The sequence below is a fragment of the Parus major genome, chromosome 3 (assembly GCF_001522545.3).
Source record: "Parus major isolate Abel chromosome 3, Parus_major1.1, whole genome shotgun sequence".
NCBI classification, from domain to species: domain Eukaryota; kingdom Metazoa; phylum Chordata; class Aves; order Passeriformes; family Paridae; genus Parus; species Parus major.
The window spans coordinates 16,702,846-16,722,261 of NC_031770.1; the positions used below are offsets into that span (position 1 = coordinate 16,702,846).

The 19,416-nt window shown below is 40.5% G+C and overlaps 1 protein-coding gene across 14 annotated transcripts in view; it reads left to right on the forward strand.

Annotated features, from left to right (window-relative positions):
* The window catches only part of ENAH (ENAH actin regulator), a 123,919-nt gene extending 108,527 nt beyond the window's left edge, over positions 1-15,392 (forward strand). For 9 of the 14 annotated variants that reach the window (XM_033513273.1, XM_033513272.1, XM_015621982.2 and 6 more), the window contains 9 exons: positions 817-1,124; positions 1,372-1,508; positions 1,895-1,949; positions 2,248-2,296; positions 4,384-4,450; positions 6,845-6,907; positions 10,242-10,320; positions 11,514-11,571; positions 12,349-15,392. In XM_033513273.1, the coding sequence (XP_033369164.1) occupies positions 817-1,124; positions 1,372-1,508; positions 1,895-1,949; positions 2,248-2,296; positions 4,384-4,450; positions 6,845-6,907; positions 10,242-10,320; positions 11,514-11,571; positions 12,349-12,386 (854 nt within the window). In that variant the 3' untranslated portion in view covers positions 12,387-15,392. The remainder of the gene's footprint in view (positions 1-816; positions 1,125-1,371; positions 1,509-1,894; positions 1,950-2,247; positions 2,297-4,383; positions 4,451-6,844; positions 6,908-10,241; positions 10,321-11,513; positions 11,572-12,348) is intronic. The other 5 variants (XM_015621987.2, XM_033513276.1, XM_015621988.2 and 2 more) reach the window with 1 other exon arrangement.
* The last annotated feature ends 4,024 nt before the right edge of the window (positions 15,393-19,416 follow it).

A 19,416-nucleotide genomic window follows, 5' to 3' on the forward strand; every position in this document is an offset into this window, starting at 1 on the left:
GAAATCAGGAAGGCTGGTGTGTGAAATTCCTGCCTTCAGAGTTTAAGGTAGTTATGCAGCATTTTTCCTGCCTTACGGCAGCTTGGGTGAGACAGAGGTAGAATCTGTGGACGTGTGGAGCTGTTGTCTAAGTCAAAATTTCTTCAACTCTTATAATAATAATAATACAGTGATCATCAGAATATTCTTTTTTCAAAGCACACTTTGGATAACAATGTGAATTTAAAGAAGTAAAAGAATGATAGATAAAAATAGAAGAGCTTCTTCCCATCAGCTTGAAATATGTCAGTCTTCTAACTCACTAGTTAGTGTTTGTATTAAATTATAAAAGTTGATTGCTGGGATTATTTTAAAGGAAAGATTTGCATATAGCTTAGAAATTAGCATTGGCACTCAAACAGTTCAAGGGTTCAGATGTTTGGGTGATGTGTTAGTGCTTTGTTATACAATGAGATACTGTTTAGCAACCATGTGAACACACTCTATTGTTCCTCCTGCTACAATGCTCATGCCTGACTTGACTCTCTGCCTGTTTCCTGGTGTAAAGTTGTTCTTGGTTGCAGCACAGAACCTGACTGGAGGGGTTTCATGTAAATGTCTTTGGAACTGTCTGATCTCTCACAGCATATTGTGTAATATTTTTAGTAGATTGAATAAGAATGCTTCTCTCCTGCTGAAATTGAGTGTTTTCTTGCCCATTATCTTAGCAGTTTTAATGTCTCATACATTGAGCAAAAGAACCACCATTTCAATGGAAGTAAGACCTTTGTTTTCTAAATCCTTAACGTCTTCTGTTTGTTTTCTCTCTGACACTAGGTGTTGTCCAAGGACCACCTGCACCTCCTCCTCCACCTCCCCTGCCCCCTGGCCCAGCTCAGTCTTCAGTAGCAGCCCCACCTCCTCCTGGCCCTCCACCACCTCCTCCACTCCCACCTTCGGGGCCGCCGCCGCCGCCACCGCCGCCTCCTCCGCTGCCCAGCCAAGTTCCTCCCGTTCCCCTGCCACCTCCTGCTCCCCCCCTCCCAGCCTCTGGATTTTCATCGGGATTCGTGTCTGAGGATAATCGCCCTTTAACTGGACTAGCAGCTGCGCTTGCTGGAGCCAAACTTAGGAAAGTTTCACGGGTAAATATAACTCTGGTTTCTTTTTCCGATTCCTGTCCCTGGTTCTAACCTTTGTTCAAGGTTAATAGCAGTATCAAGACATTTGGGGTAGGCTTAATTCATTAAAAAAAAAAGGATTACAGGATGTGCTGCCAGCCCATCCCATTCTTTATGCAGTTGTGTCTTTCTTGCACGTGGACTTCTCTGGTTTCATGAAGTCAGCTCTCATTCTGTTGGCACATCTGCTGTTTTTTTGTGCACTCTGAAGGGTGAAGACTCCTCCAGTTCGGGTGGAGGAGCAGGAGGCTCTGCTTCATCCAAAACAGACGGTGGCCGTGGAAATGGACCCCTTCCCTTGGGAGGCAGTGGGTTGATGGAAGAAATGAGTGCCCTGCTGGCCAGGAGGTGAGGAGCTGTTCTTGCTCTGCTCCAGCTGCTTAGTCATCCTTCACACAGGTGGGATTTGGGCTGCCTGCTTGCAGCTGGCTGAGTATCAGATAGACAGCAGCTCGTGGTTGCTTTGGGAAGCCGATGGTGTTTCATGAATAGCCATTTTTATTTGAGTGTAACCCAGTATTTCTGTGTAAGCCTTTGTGCAGCAGTAGGGGAGGGCATACAGACTTCAAATTGCACAGTTGCTTTGGCAGGAGGGCTTTGCCTTTGAAGGTGTTTTGAAAGCACTTCTTAAAACACTAATTTTCATGAGGCTGTGTAAGTCTTTAATTGCAGTAAACAACATTCTTCCATCTTAAAGCCATGATGAGCTTGGTAACTTTTGTCTCTGCTTACAGGAGAAGAATTGCTGAAAAGGGATCAACAGAACCAGAGCAGAAAGAAGATAAAACTGTGAGTTGAGAAATTTTATCTAATGCACATTACTCAATACAAGGATTATCAGATAGATTCCAGTGGTGTACAAGAGATTATTTATACTTTACTGTATAATATACACACATATAACCACTACTTTGTGAAATGCTTGCTCATTTTCTATATACAGTTGAGCAGAACCATTTTAAATATATATAAAAACTGAAGTATTTTAACAGTTGAGATTGACTCTTGTGAATTGAACAGATTATAAAGATTTTTTTTTCTCCCTTCCTTCTCTCTCCCCATTCCCTCTCTTCTCCCTTTTAACCAGGAAGAATCAGAGTCTTCATCTTCAAAGGTTTCTTCAACAAGCACACCTGGTAAGTAGCTCAGTTTTGCGAACTCTGGTACTCTGTCATGCGAAAATCTAGTGACAGATCTCAGTCAACTCTGCTGAATTTTGGAGCCTTCCTCTTCTCCCATGATTTCAGCCTGGGGTTTTGCTGTAGAATGGGTCCTGGTTCAGAAGATGATGGATAAAAAGAACATAAGTGAATAAAGAATTTAAGTGCAGAGTGTTGAAATGCTTTGCCCATGATCCCTCTGCTGAAGAGGCAGTGTTTGGAGCTACATAGCCAGCACCTCTGCTGCATTCAGTAAGGAAAACTTACTTACACATTCTGCAGCTGGCCAAGAGGTATTGTCAGCAGGCATATGTGTTCATACTGTAAATTATTGTCTCTCAAGAGATGTTCAAGACTTTCTTTTCCTGCTCTTCAGTAGTACCTTGTTGTATCCTCAGTGGCCCTGGCCACCTCTCAGTACATACCTGCAGAAGAGGGAGGGCTGTGCCATATAACCCTGCAGCTTGTCATCCCAAAAAGCAGTGGAAGCAGAAGGGAAGTAACTGGATAATGAATATACCAGCATTCAGTCTGTTCCAGCTTCCTCTGCTGATTGCTTGCCCATGTGTGCACTTCTCTAGATGATTCATCCACTTGATGATGTGCAGGCTTTATAATATTGAAAACCACTGCTGTAGTGTGAACAAAACCCAGGTGACACCTGGCTGGGGAATAAAAAGGAGTGCTAGGAGTTGTGTGTCCAGATGGAAATAACTGGTAAACTTAGTATTGAGATACAGGCACTCATCTAGAGAAGTCAGACTGCAAGGAAATAAATTACATCACACAAATCAAGTTTTTCACACACATCCCTTTTTTTCCTCCTCTTTTAAGAAAGTCTGCTTCATTCTGTTAAACACATTCTGTTAAAGAGAAAGGACATTAGCCTTAGGAAAATGACTGCTTTTGGAACACAGGTCCAAAAACAAAGAAATTAAAGCCAATGGAAGTGGTTCCTTTAATTGGTGATGGTAAGAAGCCTCATCAAACCTGGTAAAAATGTCAAATGCATTCAGAATTTGACCATTCCCTTCCAGTTGAGAATTTTTCTTCCTTTCTTGCTGTGAGATGCTCTGGTAATGCTGAGCCCCATCACTGGAACAGGTCTTCAAAGTGTTTTAAGAGGAATGCTTGGCATCCTTGAGCGAACTGCAACCATAGCAGAAGTTTCTCAATTTTGCAGACACAACTAAAATCCTGCTAAAATAACTCCTATGGCAGGGCACATCCTGAAGACTGGTGTATAAAATTAAGTTTAAGGCTTATTACCAGCATAAATAGCCTGTACTTGGTTGGGTTGCAGACTGTGCTGACAGACTTCTGCAATTTAGATATTCTCAGTATCCAGCTGCATCCCAGGGAATCTTGTGGTCAGTATGAGACTCTGAAAGGGCCTTTCTGCCTCTCTGCTTGCCCAGCTTAGCAGAGCTAAGCAATATGAAATAAAGAGAGCAGACCAAACAAACTCCAAATCTGAAATGAAGACTGATCAGTGGCACACTGAAATCCTGAGTAAGTGATGATAGCAAGTAATAGCAATCCACACTACAGAAAGGCTGTTTTAATCTGTGCAGATCGTAAGGAATGAACCTTCTTCTTTCTTGTTGCTGAAAGATACTCTAGTTGTGTCAGGTGTCTGCTGGCATGTCATTGAAACTGGCATTTAATTGTATAATGTTTTACATCATTAACCATTTAGGAAAACTCCTTTAGCTTAAAAACCTCTTCCTCAAGTATTTGAAGCTGACTGGTTACAGGATTCCATGTTTCATAGCTGAAGCAATCAAATACATAAAGTGTAGGCAGACCTCCCTGCTGGATTAAGAATCAAATGACATTTACAGTGTCTGGGAGATCAGTGAGACTTTAAGATGCTCTTGTTTGATGCATTCACAGATGAATACAACAGGAGGAAGCTTAATATGAAAGAGCTAAAGCAATGTAGTAAAAAGAGCAAAACACCAAGCAGCTAACTTGAGTTGCCAGGTGCTTGAAGTTTCCTCACATAAATTGCACAGTTATTAGAACAAGTCAGTTTTTTATCTTCTCACTCTGTTTTCCAGAACTAACAAGAAAGCCTTGGGAAAGGACAAATACAGTGAATGGAAGCAAGTCACCTGTTATTTCCAGGTACTCTCCTTTTGTACCAGCTGTCTTTTCCTTACATTTGTCCTTGTTGCACATGCTGCTAAAGGTACTGGCCTAGAATAGTAAAGATCATCTTGATACTGTTAAAAGCAAAATGTATGGGTTTGAAATTGCTGCTGTGAAACTGCAATGCTAATAAGTGAAACTTTTTGACAGTAAAAATCAAAAGTAGTACCCAAAAGTTTCTTTAACAATTGCTGGTGTATAACCTGAATAAATAAGGTGTGTATTTGCCTACAGCAATGTTTAATTCTTTATTTGTAGTCTGAAATTTCGTGCAAGGGAAAACCAAATTCAGTGCTGCAGTTCACATGTTCAGTAGTAAATCTAGAGAATAGGTGCTCTTTCTGTTTCTGTGCTGCTCATAAAATGCCTAAGTGGATATTTAAGCCATCTTGCTAAGATTTGATTCTGTGACAATTTTCAGTAACTCTCACACCAATCTAAGAAAGTCCATCCTAAAGAAGTGTAGCAATATTTTAAATCCTTCAGTGCATCAACCAGTCTTTGGTAACTTGTCAGCTGGAACTTTGGTAGGCAGGGAGTGTTTTGGTAGGCATTTTCAGCAAGTGAAATGGCTGCTTTAGCAATTTTTTTGAGGTATATTTAATTGTTGTTTACTTTAAGCAGAAGGTTTGTGGTTCAGTTAATTCCTGTGTATTGTGTACACAGAGGTTAAAGGTTTCTGACCCCCAATAATCTTGAGAAAGTTAGCAAAATTTCTTGAGAGAAAACAAGAACATATTCAGCTTGGGAATGTTTGAAATTACTTGAATTCTCCTTAAAATCTGGCTGTTGGAAACAGCTGTAGAAGATGGGGTGATCAGAGTATTAAAAACAATTGTTCTCTGAGTGGCCTCACTTGTAGTTGCAGTTGCCCTTGAGGTCCTCACCTGTAAAATGCAGCCCTAAACACTGTGAGTATCTTTGTCTTTCAGAATAAATCCAGGATATTGAGGTGTCTGCAGCCTTGGTTCTGGGTGCTTGCTTTGATTTTTGTCAAAGAGCAGGTGCCATTGGTGGTGTTGTTCTCTGCTACACTGTCAGTGTAACAAAATACTGCATCACCTTTGGCCTTGACTTTCCCCTGCCCTCTTACCCCTCTTCCCCAGTAGGTCTGACCTGCTTTAACCATGGTCTCTTGTACTGATACCTTGATCTGCTTCAAAATGTGGCACTGAGGGGGAACAGATATCATTGATGTATGGAGTCCTAAAGAGCATTTTAGAGTTCACATTGTGTAAAACAGTTGCTGATCTGGCCCTTTGGCTATAGATACTTTCCTCAAATTGCTTATCCATAGGGCAAAGGGATTAATAAATAGAGCAGCTCTCAATATCAGACTCTTCTAGGGAGTCTGGGCTGTTCTGAGGTCTTGATTCTACCTGCCCCTACAGCAGTAGGTTTTTGTAAACTGTTTCATGCATCCAGTTTCACTTACCTTTTTCCAGATGGGGAAATTCAGAGGTTGCTGAGGTCTGTTTAAAAATGTTTTCTGACCTAGAGGAGTACAGAGGATTTTTGAGATTTCTCTTAGATGTATTGGGGCACTCTCTCCATCAAGCTTTTGTCTTCATTCATCCAGTGGATAATGCTGATAGAATTTAATTTGATGTGAGCTCCCCTGGGTATATACTGTAAAAGTACTTCCAACATAAGAGTCCTGTGTTTATTTAACATCAATATTCTTTTCCAGTGCTGTCATAACCTGCTGGAAGGTGCCACAGCACATACTTTAGGCCTGCTGATACAATTTTCTGGTCAGTGTTGATGGCTTGCTCTGCCAGGATGAGGAAAATTTCATAGAAAGAGAAGGTGTTAGAAGAAGTCTCTTGAATAGCCTTGGATTTTTCCTGCTCCTCTACATTTGCCAAGTCTCTCTCAGCAAGCAGCTTGTTAAACTAGCTTTGTTTGAGTGAGTTAGTCAAGGGGAGCTGCTGTTTGAAACACGAATACTCTGTTTGCCAGAATGGGATTTCTTTCACCTGGTAGGACTGGAGATCCTGCTCCTGATTTATGCGGGGGTGTGAGTTCTCCCAGCAGAAGTCAGGGATAATTTACAGGGATTAAGCAAAGCACACTTAGAAACTGGCAAGTCAGCAGAATTTTCTCCTCAGAGCTTCCACAGAGGTAGACGATGCAGCTGTTGTTATTCAGAATCAATAAGTATTTTAAAACAAGTGTGTCCTGCCTAAAATCAGGCCTTTTCTTTTTGTAGCAAACAGAAAAGTCTTAAGCTGTAGGCTTTTATTGTTTCCTGAAACGTGCAAGTAGAACTCTTGAATCTACTGAAACCCCATGGTGTTTGAGGTGCTAAAACTGAACAAAATTAAGACCTATTATAGCTTTTAAAGGTAGTGTTTCTCCCCCTAATAGACGGGAATCTCCATGGAAAAATCTGCTTGCTTCTGAAAACAGGTTCTATGATTCATTAAACAGGTATCATCCTGTTGGGATTTGAGACTTCCTAATAACCCCTTTGACCAGTTCAGGGTTGGACTTTTTCTACATGGGTTGGTAATCACCACAGGCACCACCACATTCCTCCTCCACATTTTGTTTGTCCAGGTGAGCCCACTTTTGGACTGGTTAAAAGCAGATGGTGTCAAAGGCAAATTGAGATGACTTAAGAACCAAGTATGAATTAATATAAAATACTGCTTTTCTGGCAGTCTCCACCTGCAAAGGTCAAAATTCCTGTTGAATTTGCCAGGATTTAGTGGAGCATTTGCAGTGTTTTAAGAAGCAGGTTTTCAAAACTGTGAGTTTAGATATAGAGGAACGGGAATTAATTTTCTAGGCGTGTTTTCACATCTGCTTTTTGATTAAAGACTTTCAAAACTTAAATCAATGTTTCTAATTGGAACATACTCACAAATTAGTTAACATCATGTGTATTTTTACTGGAGATCTAAGTTTCACTCTCTAGTGATCATAAAGTACTGACATTGAAACCCTTCAGGTAAATGTGTTACAGAGCCCCTCAGAATTAGAGTCAAATTCCAGCTTTGTTTTACATGAAGACACTTGTTGTGGTGATTACTTAATCTTTTTTGTATGAAAAGTTCCCCTTTTAGCTGCTTATCTTGGGTGGTGTATTCTGCATGTTGGCATGAATAAAATCTTTCCTTTGCATGCTTGATTGAAGGTGTGTTAGGGACTCAGGGTTGCTTCACTGTCCTGTGAGGCAATGCTATGAAAAACCACACGGGAGAGCTCTTTAGCCACATTGGCATCAGATAGCTGGGAAGTTTTTGTTCACTAAGTTTCAATAGTTAATGCTTTGTTAAATGGCAACTGCATTCAGGCTGAAAAAAGGAAAAAAAAAAAAAAAAAAGCATAATTTGGGGAGGAACACAGATAGATTTTCCTGAGATTAGAAATCATCTGTTTTGCTAATTATGGTATTTCAGTATTTGAATTAAGAATGTCTTGCATTTTGGAAAGCAAAAAGGGAATAAACACATTGTCGAGATTGAGGGGCAGTGTTCATAAAGGTTTCCTGTGGAGATTTTTAACAGCAGCAGTAGATAGTTATGGTAGGTAAACCTGACTTTTAGTTCTAAAAATATGAAGAAACAGTTTCTGTAGAGCTTTTCTTTGAAGTCATCTTATTAATACATTAAATTCATAAGTAATTTCAAAAAAAATGAAAGTACACTACTGTGTGGGCTTTTTCATTAAGGCAAGGTTCCTGTTACCAATTGCCAGAAGCTGCATTTAAGAGGATTTTTTTCAGTCATGTTGGGTAAATGCTGTCATGCCATAGTGTATGGGAGCAGAACTAGAGTCAGTGGAAATGATCAGAAATTATATATGAATTATCTGAAAAACTCAGCTGTTCTGCCTGGAGTAGGTCAAGGCTCACAATTTCAGGTGTGAACTTGAAGTAACTCTTTAAATACCAGGTGCCTGATGAAACAGCAATTGCCAAAGATCTCAACTGATGAATGGTTTTGAGCAAGGAATTCTTCCATGCTGAACAAAGCACTGTAACATGTGGAGTTTTGTAAAAGATGATAAGCTGTGGTTTGCCTTCATAGCATTAATGCACACAGTAGTAGGTTCTCTGGTGGTTGCAAGGTGAATTCTGTTTCCCAGCTTCTTTCACTATCAAGTTATCAAATATTTCATCTTCTGTCTAATGCGGTGGATTGTGTGCTTTTGGTGTGTTTCAAGCAATAGTAATTAGCAATTTCTCTCTGATAACTTACATTTAAACTGTGTGGACTTCAGTCTTTACAGCTGTGATAGCTGAGGCTTCCCAAGGGAACAACAAGTATCAAACCAGCATTTTGATGTGTGCACCTTTTTCTGTTAGGAGTCACATTCTGAGTGTTGTTCTTCAGTTAGCAAGTCAGAAAATAGTCCTGTCAGGTTGTAAAAATCAACAAGACAACCTAGAGTGAGGTTCATTCAGCTCTTACTGAACAAAGGATCATTTCCTTATGGATAAACTCCTGTCTTGTAAGGGAAGATGCGTGAAAACTCAAAGTAGTGATTTTGTAAAACAAAAAAGAAATAGAGTGGGGTTTTTTTGTTGCTGTTCCTGTCCACCTTTGTTGCAGTAAATCAGTCTGCACCCTCATGAAAGAAGTGCAGAAAAATGCAGTGCTAAATGAAATCCTCCTGTGCAGGAATTTTGAAGGGACACACTGAGTGTAGGCCAGGCTATTTTGTTCAGAGATGCCATGTACAAGGGCAGTGAAGTAGGACCCAGCTTAGTCTGCTTTATACTCTGCCCTTCCTTAAGCTTAGCCTACTGTGATGATTCTAAACATCGGGGAAACCTCTTGAGATGAATTGTCAGGGATTTTATCTACAGCTCCTTTTTGGCTTGAAGTTTTATAGGGAGGGAGAATGCTAGCCAAGATGTAAAATGTATTTAAGAACAGCAGAACATTCTTCCCTCTTTGAGGAACTCTTGGTATTCCTGCTGTGAAACATCCAGGCTCTGTCTCTGCTCATAGCTCTAGTAAGTCCATGAGTCTGAGTTACCTTTGGATGAAAGCAGGGATCAGGAAAGAGAAGTGGAAAGGCAGGAAACTCCCTTTTTTTTTGGAATATATGTTAAAAATGCAGGGTGATCTGGGTAAGCAAGTTGTTGATGTCTAAAACAGAGTATCTCATAAGCAAACATCAAAGGTGATATAGTCCAAAACATTAGAACTTCCTCTCAAGTATCACCTGATGAATCTTGCTACTGTTACAGTATTCGATTTCAGTAGCTTTAGAAAGCAACTGATGGAATAATTGAGGTTGCAGAGGAGTTGGATGGCATTGCTTGGGTCTGTCAACTGTTGAAAATCCCCCAGGGTGATTGCTCAGCACTCATACAGTCAGAATCAACATGCAGTCATTAGCTGGTGGGAGTGCTTCCTTGGGAGAGCCTCTTTTGAATGAGCAAGCAGTTAAAAAAGGAAAGTACTTGACATTTGAAGGCATTCAGCTTTTCATGCCCATTATGAAGAAGTCAGAAACCACTGACAGTGAAATCTGTCTGCTGCTTTGAAAGTTCTTGTTTTGAACTAATAACCCTTATGATAATTAATATTCCCAGTGTGTGGAAAACATTCTTGGGTGGTGTTTTCTATTCTGCGTGGTATTTTGGGTCTGCTTGATTCTTCCCATCCTCCCACTCCCAACATTTTTTTTTCCATTCTGATTTTTACAATGTTTTTGTTACCAAATGTCATCAATTTTGATGGGGGAGTCCTATATAACCTGTATTAATGAGCAGCCAGTAACTCATGGATGTGTTTTTGTGCTGCAGACCAAAATCTACACCCACGGGACAGCCCAGTGCCAACGGAGTACAGTCAGAAGGTCTAGATTATGACAGATTGAAGCAGGTATGTGTATAATGCTTTAAAAAAGATTGCTATATAAATTGGATATAAGGATTTGCAGCTGTCCAATATCAGTTTTTAACTGTTTTGTTAGCCAGTTCTAAAGTCAATGATTTAGCAATTACTAGTCTTGATTTTTGGCCAACCATGTGTCAGTATTCTGAGGAGCTGGAGCTGTAGGATGGTGGCTTAGAAAGCCAAAGTTCCTGCTTTTGCATTAGGCAGCACACACAGGATGGTGTTGACATTAGAGATGGAACTGGGAAATGAGTTTGCCTGGAAAACCTCTCCCTCTCTTCTGTGTACCCAAACAAGCAACAAGGCCTTGGGGCAGGTCCAGCAGAACAAGTATCACCATGTTTTAATATCAGATGTGAGCACCCATGGTCACAAGTTTGGTGGTGGAAAAGCATCCAGGGATGCTGTCCTTTGTGTAACTCTCCAGTTCAAGGGCAGAGGAATCCTGTGGGAATTGCAGAGTTGGAGGTGAAGGATCTCCAAGCAGTGTTTGGATCAGTGGGTCCATCCCCAAGTGGGGAGGGAGATTCTGGTGCAGGCTGCAGCTCGCTGGGTAATTCTAGAGCCAGTTTTACTTTGGTAGCAACTTCTGGTTGCTTCTAGACCGTGTTCCCATGTAGTGGTTGGCTTTAGGTTGGGCCATGGATTGGTTCTGGTTGGTTGAACAGGTAGTTCTAGAGTGGCTTCTGGCCTGGTGAGTGGTTCTGGAGGAGCTTAGAAGAAAGCAGGGACAGCACTTCCCTCTGTTGCCTTCATTCCATCACATTCCACTGGGACTGGGACCTTGATACCTTGATTACTCTTGTTTCTTTGTTTGTTTTTCCTTGGAATACTTCCTTGGCTTGTGGTGTTTAGTGAGCTCCTTTCTTTGCATTCCACATCATATTTCACCTCTAGCAAAGCTTTCTCACTCTTCTCCCTTCTCCTTTCATAAATTCTACAGGAATCAATTTGTGGCACTTCTAGAGACTATTGTTTCTGCATTGTACCTGCACTAATAATCTTGTAGGGATGCCTTAGGTTTTGAGGATTAACTTGGAAGCTATGCCTCTCTTAAGGGTTAAGGATTAATGGGAAGGATTGTAGTGGGAGAATTCTAGATTTGTCTCTGCAAAAATTTAAAGGTGGCAAAACTAACCTGTTTGCTAATCTGTTATTTATGCTCTGACACATTTTAGGACATTTTAGATGAAATGAGGAAGGAGTTAACAAAATTAAAGGAAGAACTCATTGATGGTAAGTATTGCTCTGTTCACTGCTGCTGCTCAGTTTTAGAGTAGCTGCAGGTGCTTTAAAATGTAAATACAATATATTGGTAGCCTGACAGTGATTTATTGGTAAAAGTAGCTTTGTTCTTCATCTGGTGGCAAACCACTTGTGCCAGACCTGTTCCAATTGATGTGTTTCAGTGATTTCTCTCTGGGGGGTTTTGTTTTAGTGGAACATTGACACCAATGTGTCTTTGAAGAGTGGTTGAAGTGGTGCTGTATTGGAGTGATTTGAAGTTACCCTTAGTATCATGTGGTGGTAGGCGGGTTATTTTTAAATAATCCAGAGCTGCTGAGGCATGCATGTATTTCAAAACCAGTAACATTCAGAGGAGAATTGTGTTTCCAGCTTTCAGTTACCTCTTTGATCTGTAACATAAAAGTCAAAGAAAAGAATTCTCACAGTTTTCATTTTTATTTTAACAGAAGCTATTTTCCTGTGTAGTCTTCTGTACTTAAGGGAAATCATTGAGAAAGCATAATATTAAAGGTTCACCTGTCAGGAATGAAATAAAACTCTGTCTATGATGTATTACCTTGGTGGAAGTGGGAACTAAAAATTAAGATTCCAACATAAATTTTACAGGAGGAGAAAGTTAGTGCCTGGTTGATAATGCAGCTTGTCTGAAGCCACATGGGGCTGCTGTCAGAGCAGGATGAGCCTGCTTTGAGGGGTCAGTGCTGTGTTCCAGCTTCCTGCCCTGACTTTATTTGATTTGCTAACTCTGTCTCTGTCTCTCTGCAGCTATCAGGCAGGAGCTCAGCAAGTCCAACACTGCATAGAAAGACTCGTACTAAGCCGATGTGACTCTTTAACTTGATATAAAACTGATTACGTTTTGTGAGCTGTTAGAAGAAAACGGAGACAGACAGACAGACACTTGGAAGGAGGGAGAAACAACCTATTCTGAAAAGCTTCAGACACATCACTCTGGTGATAATGCTATTCCCCTCCTAGTTTGCAGCTTTTTTCTGACCTTTACAGCGGGGTGGAAAAGACTCTTAAAGTTACTGTAATGATTATGCAGAAATTCCTACATCTATCAGACAAGATCACAGTGCTTTGAAGTCTACTCATGTCAAGATAAAATTGCACATGTTTCAGAATTTGTTGTTAAGACAAAAAAAAAAAAAACAGGGAAAAGCTTGGGAAGGCTTTTCAGAGAGGTTTTCTTTATTAATGAAGGAGTTAGCAAGTTATACTGTTGTACTTCAAATGTATCTCAGGTTTGTCTTCCTATCATATCTGACATTTCCATGAGTAATTTAAGAGATCAGATGTGTAGAGGTTCGGTTCACAAGACAAGGAACAATTAGAGATGTGTGCTTTTAAAGGGCAATATTTGTAAGTAAGGATGACCTAGACGGTGATGACATATCAAGATTTTGGAATTTTATGATAGGAAGCCTCTCTAGTTAGCCTTCATGCAATTTTCTAGGAAAATAAAAAATAAAAAAAAAGCAAATACAGTCCAGAGTTTAAAGATGTAGATGCCTTCCTACATTGTTACGATGCTTTACCAAATCTAAGACTTCGACATAAAGCGAATCAGCAGTCAAATGTAAATCATTAGTATGTTGTAGATTTACAGTAGATTTTGGGGCTTTTTTTAGATTTATGCATGTGGACATTTTGTAATGTAACACAACACAGCCAGCTTTTTAATTAAAAGAAAAATTGCATGTCACAGAGTAGCCTTTTCATTTGTAAGGCTTAATTTATGCCCAGAAAGATGTGGGGAAGAGGGAGGGGGAAGGTGACACATTTTTATTACTTTCTACACTTTTTCTTCATCTTACATGCATGTGTAATAATGAGGAAAACATGACTTTTATCAGTAACCATGTTAATGGAACCAGGTACTTGATCCTTTTGTATCTTTTTTCAGTTTTCTATTTGAAATTCAGTAATAACTTCCAGTATGGTTCTGAAACTCCCAGGTGAACCAAACTCGTTTCTCGGTGAGAGAAGAAATGTTGTAGGCATCCGACTTGCTGAGGGTGCCCCTGTGTAAGTGCATTGTCCTTCACCTTTTCACCATGACCCTCTGCTTCATTCTTTTCTGAGACTCCTTTTTTTTTGGTTGTTTAATGAAACAGAACAGCAGTAGTTACCTGACAACGATCAGGTCACAATAAATGGCCCCTTCTCCTCCTAATTTATCTGCCACCCTCTTTTCCAAACAAACTCAAAACCAACAAAAAACCCCTGCAGCTCCACACAACACAAATCCCCCCCCCAAAAAAAAACCAGCAATGATATGCCATTGATTTTGCTCAACAATTTGGGAATCATTTTTAGGGGAGGTGATACCTCTCTCTTTCCCAGGGTTTTCAATCTTACGAGTGTAAATTTTTATTTTTTTTAATTTTGTTTTTTAATGAGGTAAAGTTCAGTGGGATAGAAATTCTGCAAATTGGCTCTGTAGTGCTTTGGACAAAGAATGTGGATCAAAATCTTCCCATTACCTTTGCACTGTCCATTTTTTCCAAGCTGTGTTTGCTTTGGGATCTGTGCTGATCCAGAAGAAAAGTTTACCTACAATTTGTGGAGAGATTTGCTTACGAGTACAGGCAGCTCCATTCGTGGCACAGATGCTTTCAATAACAGACTGTCTAGAGTGCTGAACACCAAAGCAAAACAGCACTTAACAGCTTCAGAAAGGCTTCAATAGGAAATTTGTCTCCCATTCAAACATTGCCTGATCTTACAGGTTCAGATTCTAAGGGAAGACGACAGTGGAAATATTGCCTAACTCCATTTATTCTTTTTTTTCAATAAAGAGGAGAAACAACATCACTTTTCTGCATGCATTTATTGAAGGCATTCAAAAGAAAAAAAATCCATAGTAAGCTTGTCAAGTACTGTTCTTCTCAAAACAAGAGGAGGCATTTTCATCTTTGTTGATGTAGCTTTTTGTTTTACACAGACTTTTGAGCAGTAAGGATGTTTACCCTTGTCAGAAATCACGTTTGATTCGTTTCTAGGAGGGTTCAGGAGTTACATAGTGGAATAGCATGGATGGCTATAAGTGGTCCAAAATTAAAGGCTGAACTTCTAGATTGTGCAAGGAACTGGCTTATGCACTAAACGTTTTGTGCCTTGGTCTACAATTAACATGATTTCTGTTTAAAAGAAAAAGGAACAGTTGTTGTCTTTTTGTGCTGCTTCTACATTCATACTTTCTGTAATCCCAATCTGAAGAACTGGTTCTTTCCAGAAAATCTGATTGAATTAAAGATTACTGTAGACATTTCCTGACCTACTGACAGTTGCGCCGTTTCCAGAGATTTCAGTATTGAAAATGAACTGCAGAAGCTACGATTATTTTGCTTACTGGTGACTAAGTTCCTTAAAAACCATATTGTGGTGGTTCTGTGCTTTTGTACAATGGATGTCTTAAGCTGAGGGCAGTTTAAGGGATCCTTCCTAATGCCAGGAGGGCGTTGCTTTCCTCAACACTGTGATCTGACCTGTGATAAACCTGCACTATAGACAAGTGGCTACCGAGTCAACCGCAAACCAACTGAATGTAAAACCCTTAGTGCTGGTGCTGAAATCTCTTCAGACAGTCATAATGATTTCCAGTTCGTTGTTTTAAAGTTATCAAGTGTCAATCAAAGACTGAAGCTGTTCACTAATGAATGTTGACTTTTCATGCATTTAGGTTTACCTTCTTTTTAGTTTCTCAGTTCATTCTCTGCTATTTTTATCATATTGTGTCATTTTAAATTTCTTACATGCTAACGTTTTGTTTGAGCGAATGAAATAAAATTGCAATATATACACGTTGCCACCATTTATTTCTGGAACCTCATATGAGACACCCTCAGAGATTTACTACTCAAAGTCCCCAGATTTTTAATGACTGTGATCTTACCTTACTCTTTGATTCCACCTCTCCTTTCTGTTTCTCCATCAGAAGGTCCAGTAGAGAGCAGTGAAGACTTAACCTTATAAAGAATGTAACTGCAGGGACTGTGTACATTCATGAATGGTAATGGCTGTACATAAATTAAAATTCATTTCAAATGTATGATGTGATTTACATTCTCACATGGTATATACACACTTTGGTCTCTGTATCCACAGAGAACATGGGAGGGAGAAGGAAAGACAGCGGGGGAAATAATTGCAGTCAGTCTGACTTCTTTTGCTGCTTTTATGTTCATGACTTATTTTCAATGCTTGTAATAAAGCAAACCTATCATGGCAGATCATCAGAGGCTTCTGTGCACTAAGGACAGTTTTGCTCGATTTGTCTTAGAGCAGAATACTGAGCAGAGCTGTTCAGATGTCCTTGACTTGACATCCTAAAGCTGTACTTGGCTGCTGCTGTTGTTTGGCAAACCTTGGTCCCAGTGCCAAGTTTGGCACCAACCTAAGTGAGTTATAAAGGTTTGGGATTTTTAAAATTAAATTATCACTAGATTCTAAAATGGTCTGCTGTTCTTGGGGCAGTGTTTAGGCACAAAGTGTCTACATTTCTGATGTAAATGTCCTAATAGTGTTACCAACTCAGTCCATCAGTGTCAAGATACAGATGGTAGCTACTTTTTAAAGTTGTGTATTGAAAAGAAGGGAGATGGTCTGTGGTTGGTCAAAGTGGGGATTGTCATGGGCTCTTCTGAAAAGGTTTAATTTGGCTCAGTTCCAATGCTGAGTATTTCTTGCCAATGTCTTTTACATCTAGTCATACAAAGAAAATGAAAAATCAAGAGGATTCCCTCAGTTTTCAGTGGGTGAACAAGATGGGAAGCAAGAAAAAATTTTCCCAAACTGGCTTTTTACCAAAGACTTAACAGTTCCTTTTAAGGCTGTAAATTTCTTGATTCTGTAGGCTGTTGCTGGGTAGGAGGTGATGGATAGAGGGTAAAAAGGGAAAAGTCGGTGTTTTAGAGGAACTGGGTGGGGCCAGTTCAAAGTTCTTGACAAACAGGCTAAAGATCACTTAAATTGTTTATCTTAGGAGATAGTTTTGGGAAATGAGGCTTCTTTTACATGCTATCTTGGAATCTTGAGGGACAGGTAGTATGTTTAATCAATACTGTCACAACATGTATTTGCATGACCAGAAGAGCATGTTTTTAAGTCAGTCTTTATGAGGACCTACCAGGAGTTAATATTTATTTAAACACCATGGAAATGGTCAATGAGACTGTTGAAACTGATACATCAGGAGATATATTCAAGTCAGTCTGTGTATATAATCTTAGTTAAAAACATGTGCAATAGAAATGGATGTAATTTTCCAAGATATGGCAGAGGAGGGGTGGTTCTGGATGTTGGAAGAGCTCAGGCAAACCTTACAGTCCCAGCCCAGTCTGCAGGATACCTGGTAATCAGCATCTTCCATTGCTCAGGGCCTTCCTCGGGTTGTTGGTTGTCACGGTGATGCTGAAAGTCAAGGACCTTTGGAAATTGCCTCCCTTTTATAGCTGGATCCCAGTTGAACTCTGTCATTCTATAACTGTGTTTTCTAACATCTACGTTGTAGAGCTTGCTGTCCTGGATCTCAGTGAATATTATTCTCATGTCCTACTGATAAACTCTTCATTGCAGAAGATGTGGAGCAGCTGCTGCAGCTGGGCTGTGCTGCTGCTCTGGCTGTGGCAGCTGCAAGCTGTTACTTTCTCTGAGATGCATAATTTTGCTATCATTGTTACTCAGTGATGGGCACCACCTTCTCCTCCTTCTCAGCCTGTTTTAGAGCTGTCACCTGTGTGACATTTTCACTTCTCTTTGTGACTGCAGGTCTCTCCCTCAGCTGCTCAAGCACAGTAGGGTTGGAAGGGATCTCCCATCATCATCTGATATTTACCATCTTTAATGTAACTTTTCATCACCAACCAGCTGGAGCCACTTAAGCCTCCAGCTATTCCCTGAACAACATCAACTCAGCAATAAAGTTGTCTGTGCTAATGTGCTCTAAGTATGCTGAACTGCTTTCCCTTGCAGAGTCTCTGGAATTGTCCTGCTGACACAGGCAGAGGGAAAAAAAGTACTGAGGGAGTGGGTACAGAAAGAGGAGTGTAAGGGATTCTGGAAGTGTTCAGGCTACCTGCAGGGAAGGATACTGCTGGAATGAACAGGGATGCAGGAGGCTTGAAAACACAAACAGCTTTTAACCCTACTCTGGATGCTGATGGAATCCACAAATTGAGATAGTCAGGAGGGGTGGCTTTCTGGGCAGTCTGAAGGCTGCTTGCCCACCACTTTTTAAGCAGGAAGTTTAAAATTTTTTTTAAAAAAATTACATCTGTATTGAAGGTAAATTTTCTGTTATTTGACATTTTTTCCTCAGTCCTGTTATTGTGAAACCTGTTAGACTCTACACAGCCCAGTAAGCCCTTTGATACTGCAGAACCAGCCCCAAAAGCCCCCTGAGGAAAAAAATGCATCCTGACTGGATCTAGGGGTGTCTGTCACTGCCAGGAAGCCTTGTAGTTGGGGAAGTTGAGAATCAGAATCGTACACAGCTTTTAGACTGAAATCTTTCTCTCTGCCAGTGCCAGGCCAATTCTGCTGGGTAATCTTTGCTCCACTAATGAGAGAAGCTCTGCTTGGCTCTCAGCCCCAGGCTGACACTGCAGTGTAGGAAGCAGAGAGGGGTCCAAGGAGCCCAGAGCTGATGGAGTTGGTTTATCAAGGAGTTTATGGGGTAAGTGAAAAATCCTTCACTTGTTCAGAGTGAGTGATGACAGAAATGCGGCCAGTGTTTGGATTCTCAGAGGTGAGAACCTTTTTTATATCCTACTCTTACTTTCCATCCTGTTAGCTGTATGGGAGTGAATGTCTCAGTCACAGAGCCAGTTAATGTGTTCCACCTCCCAAAGGTGAGGCACTCAGAAAACTGGGATTGGTGAAGAGAGGAGGAGGTGACCACCATGCCCAGGAGTTCAATCCTGTTGGACTCTGGAAGTTCAGGACGTGGGAGGTGCAGTGCCTTATAAATGCTGTGTCCCCAGAGGGACAGTGCAGTCTACTGTGGATGTGATGTCTGATGATCAGGAGGCCTTTGTGCAGCAGAGAAAGGAAATCCACTGCTTGTCACCTTTTTTCTTTTGTTTTCACCCTAAAGCCTGTTATTAAAGAGATGAGTAAGTGATACTCAACAAAGCTAGAGATTGGGGTATCTCCCTATCCTGGCAGCTCCATGTGTGCTTGAGATATTTTTGGAGGCAGCATTGCTGAGTGAGGCCTTAAAATTTGCTTTGGTTGTTCTGTTACATGGGGGGAAAACAAAATCTTTCAGAGATTTCAATGCTCTTCTCAGGAACTCTGGAGTCAGGGGAGCATTTGTGAAGCTGTGGTGGCAAAATTACACGAAATCTTCACAAGAAGATTTGCCCACACAAATCTCAAAATACAAGGAAGGGGAACATATTGCATACCAGTGACAGCTTTCAAGTAATCTTTAAATAAATTACTTTTAAAAAAATAAAAACAAAAGCACTCTTTGAGGACTTTTACAAAATAACTTGCAAGCTGAAAATGTGACAGCTATAGAATTTATTGGTTCACTTAGGGAAGGAATTGGGTGCTGCACCTTCAGGGCAAGTATATAGGGAAGTCACAAGTCCACAGCAGTGGTAGGCAAATGAGAAGACTCCAGAAGAGAGGGATTCTGACAGCCAAAAATGCAAATTCCTTCCTTGAAAAGGAAGGAATAGAGTTGCAAAAGGCTTCAAAGATGGTGGCACATTTAGCATGGTTTAAACAATTAATGTTGATTAGAGCATCTGGGTTTCGTGTGTTCCCAAGCACTCTGTGAGGAAAGCCAGAGGACAATAAGAGAAGGGGAATGCATCA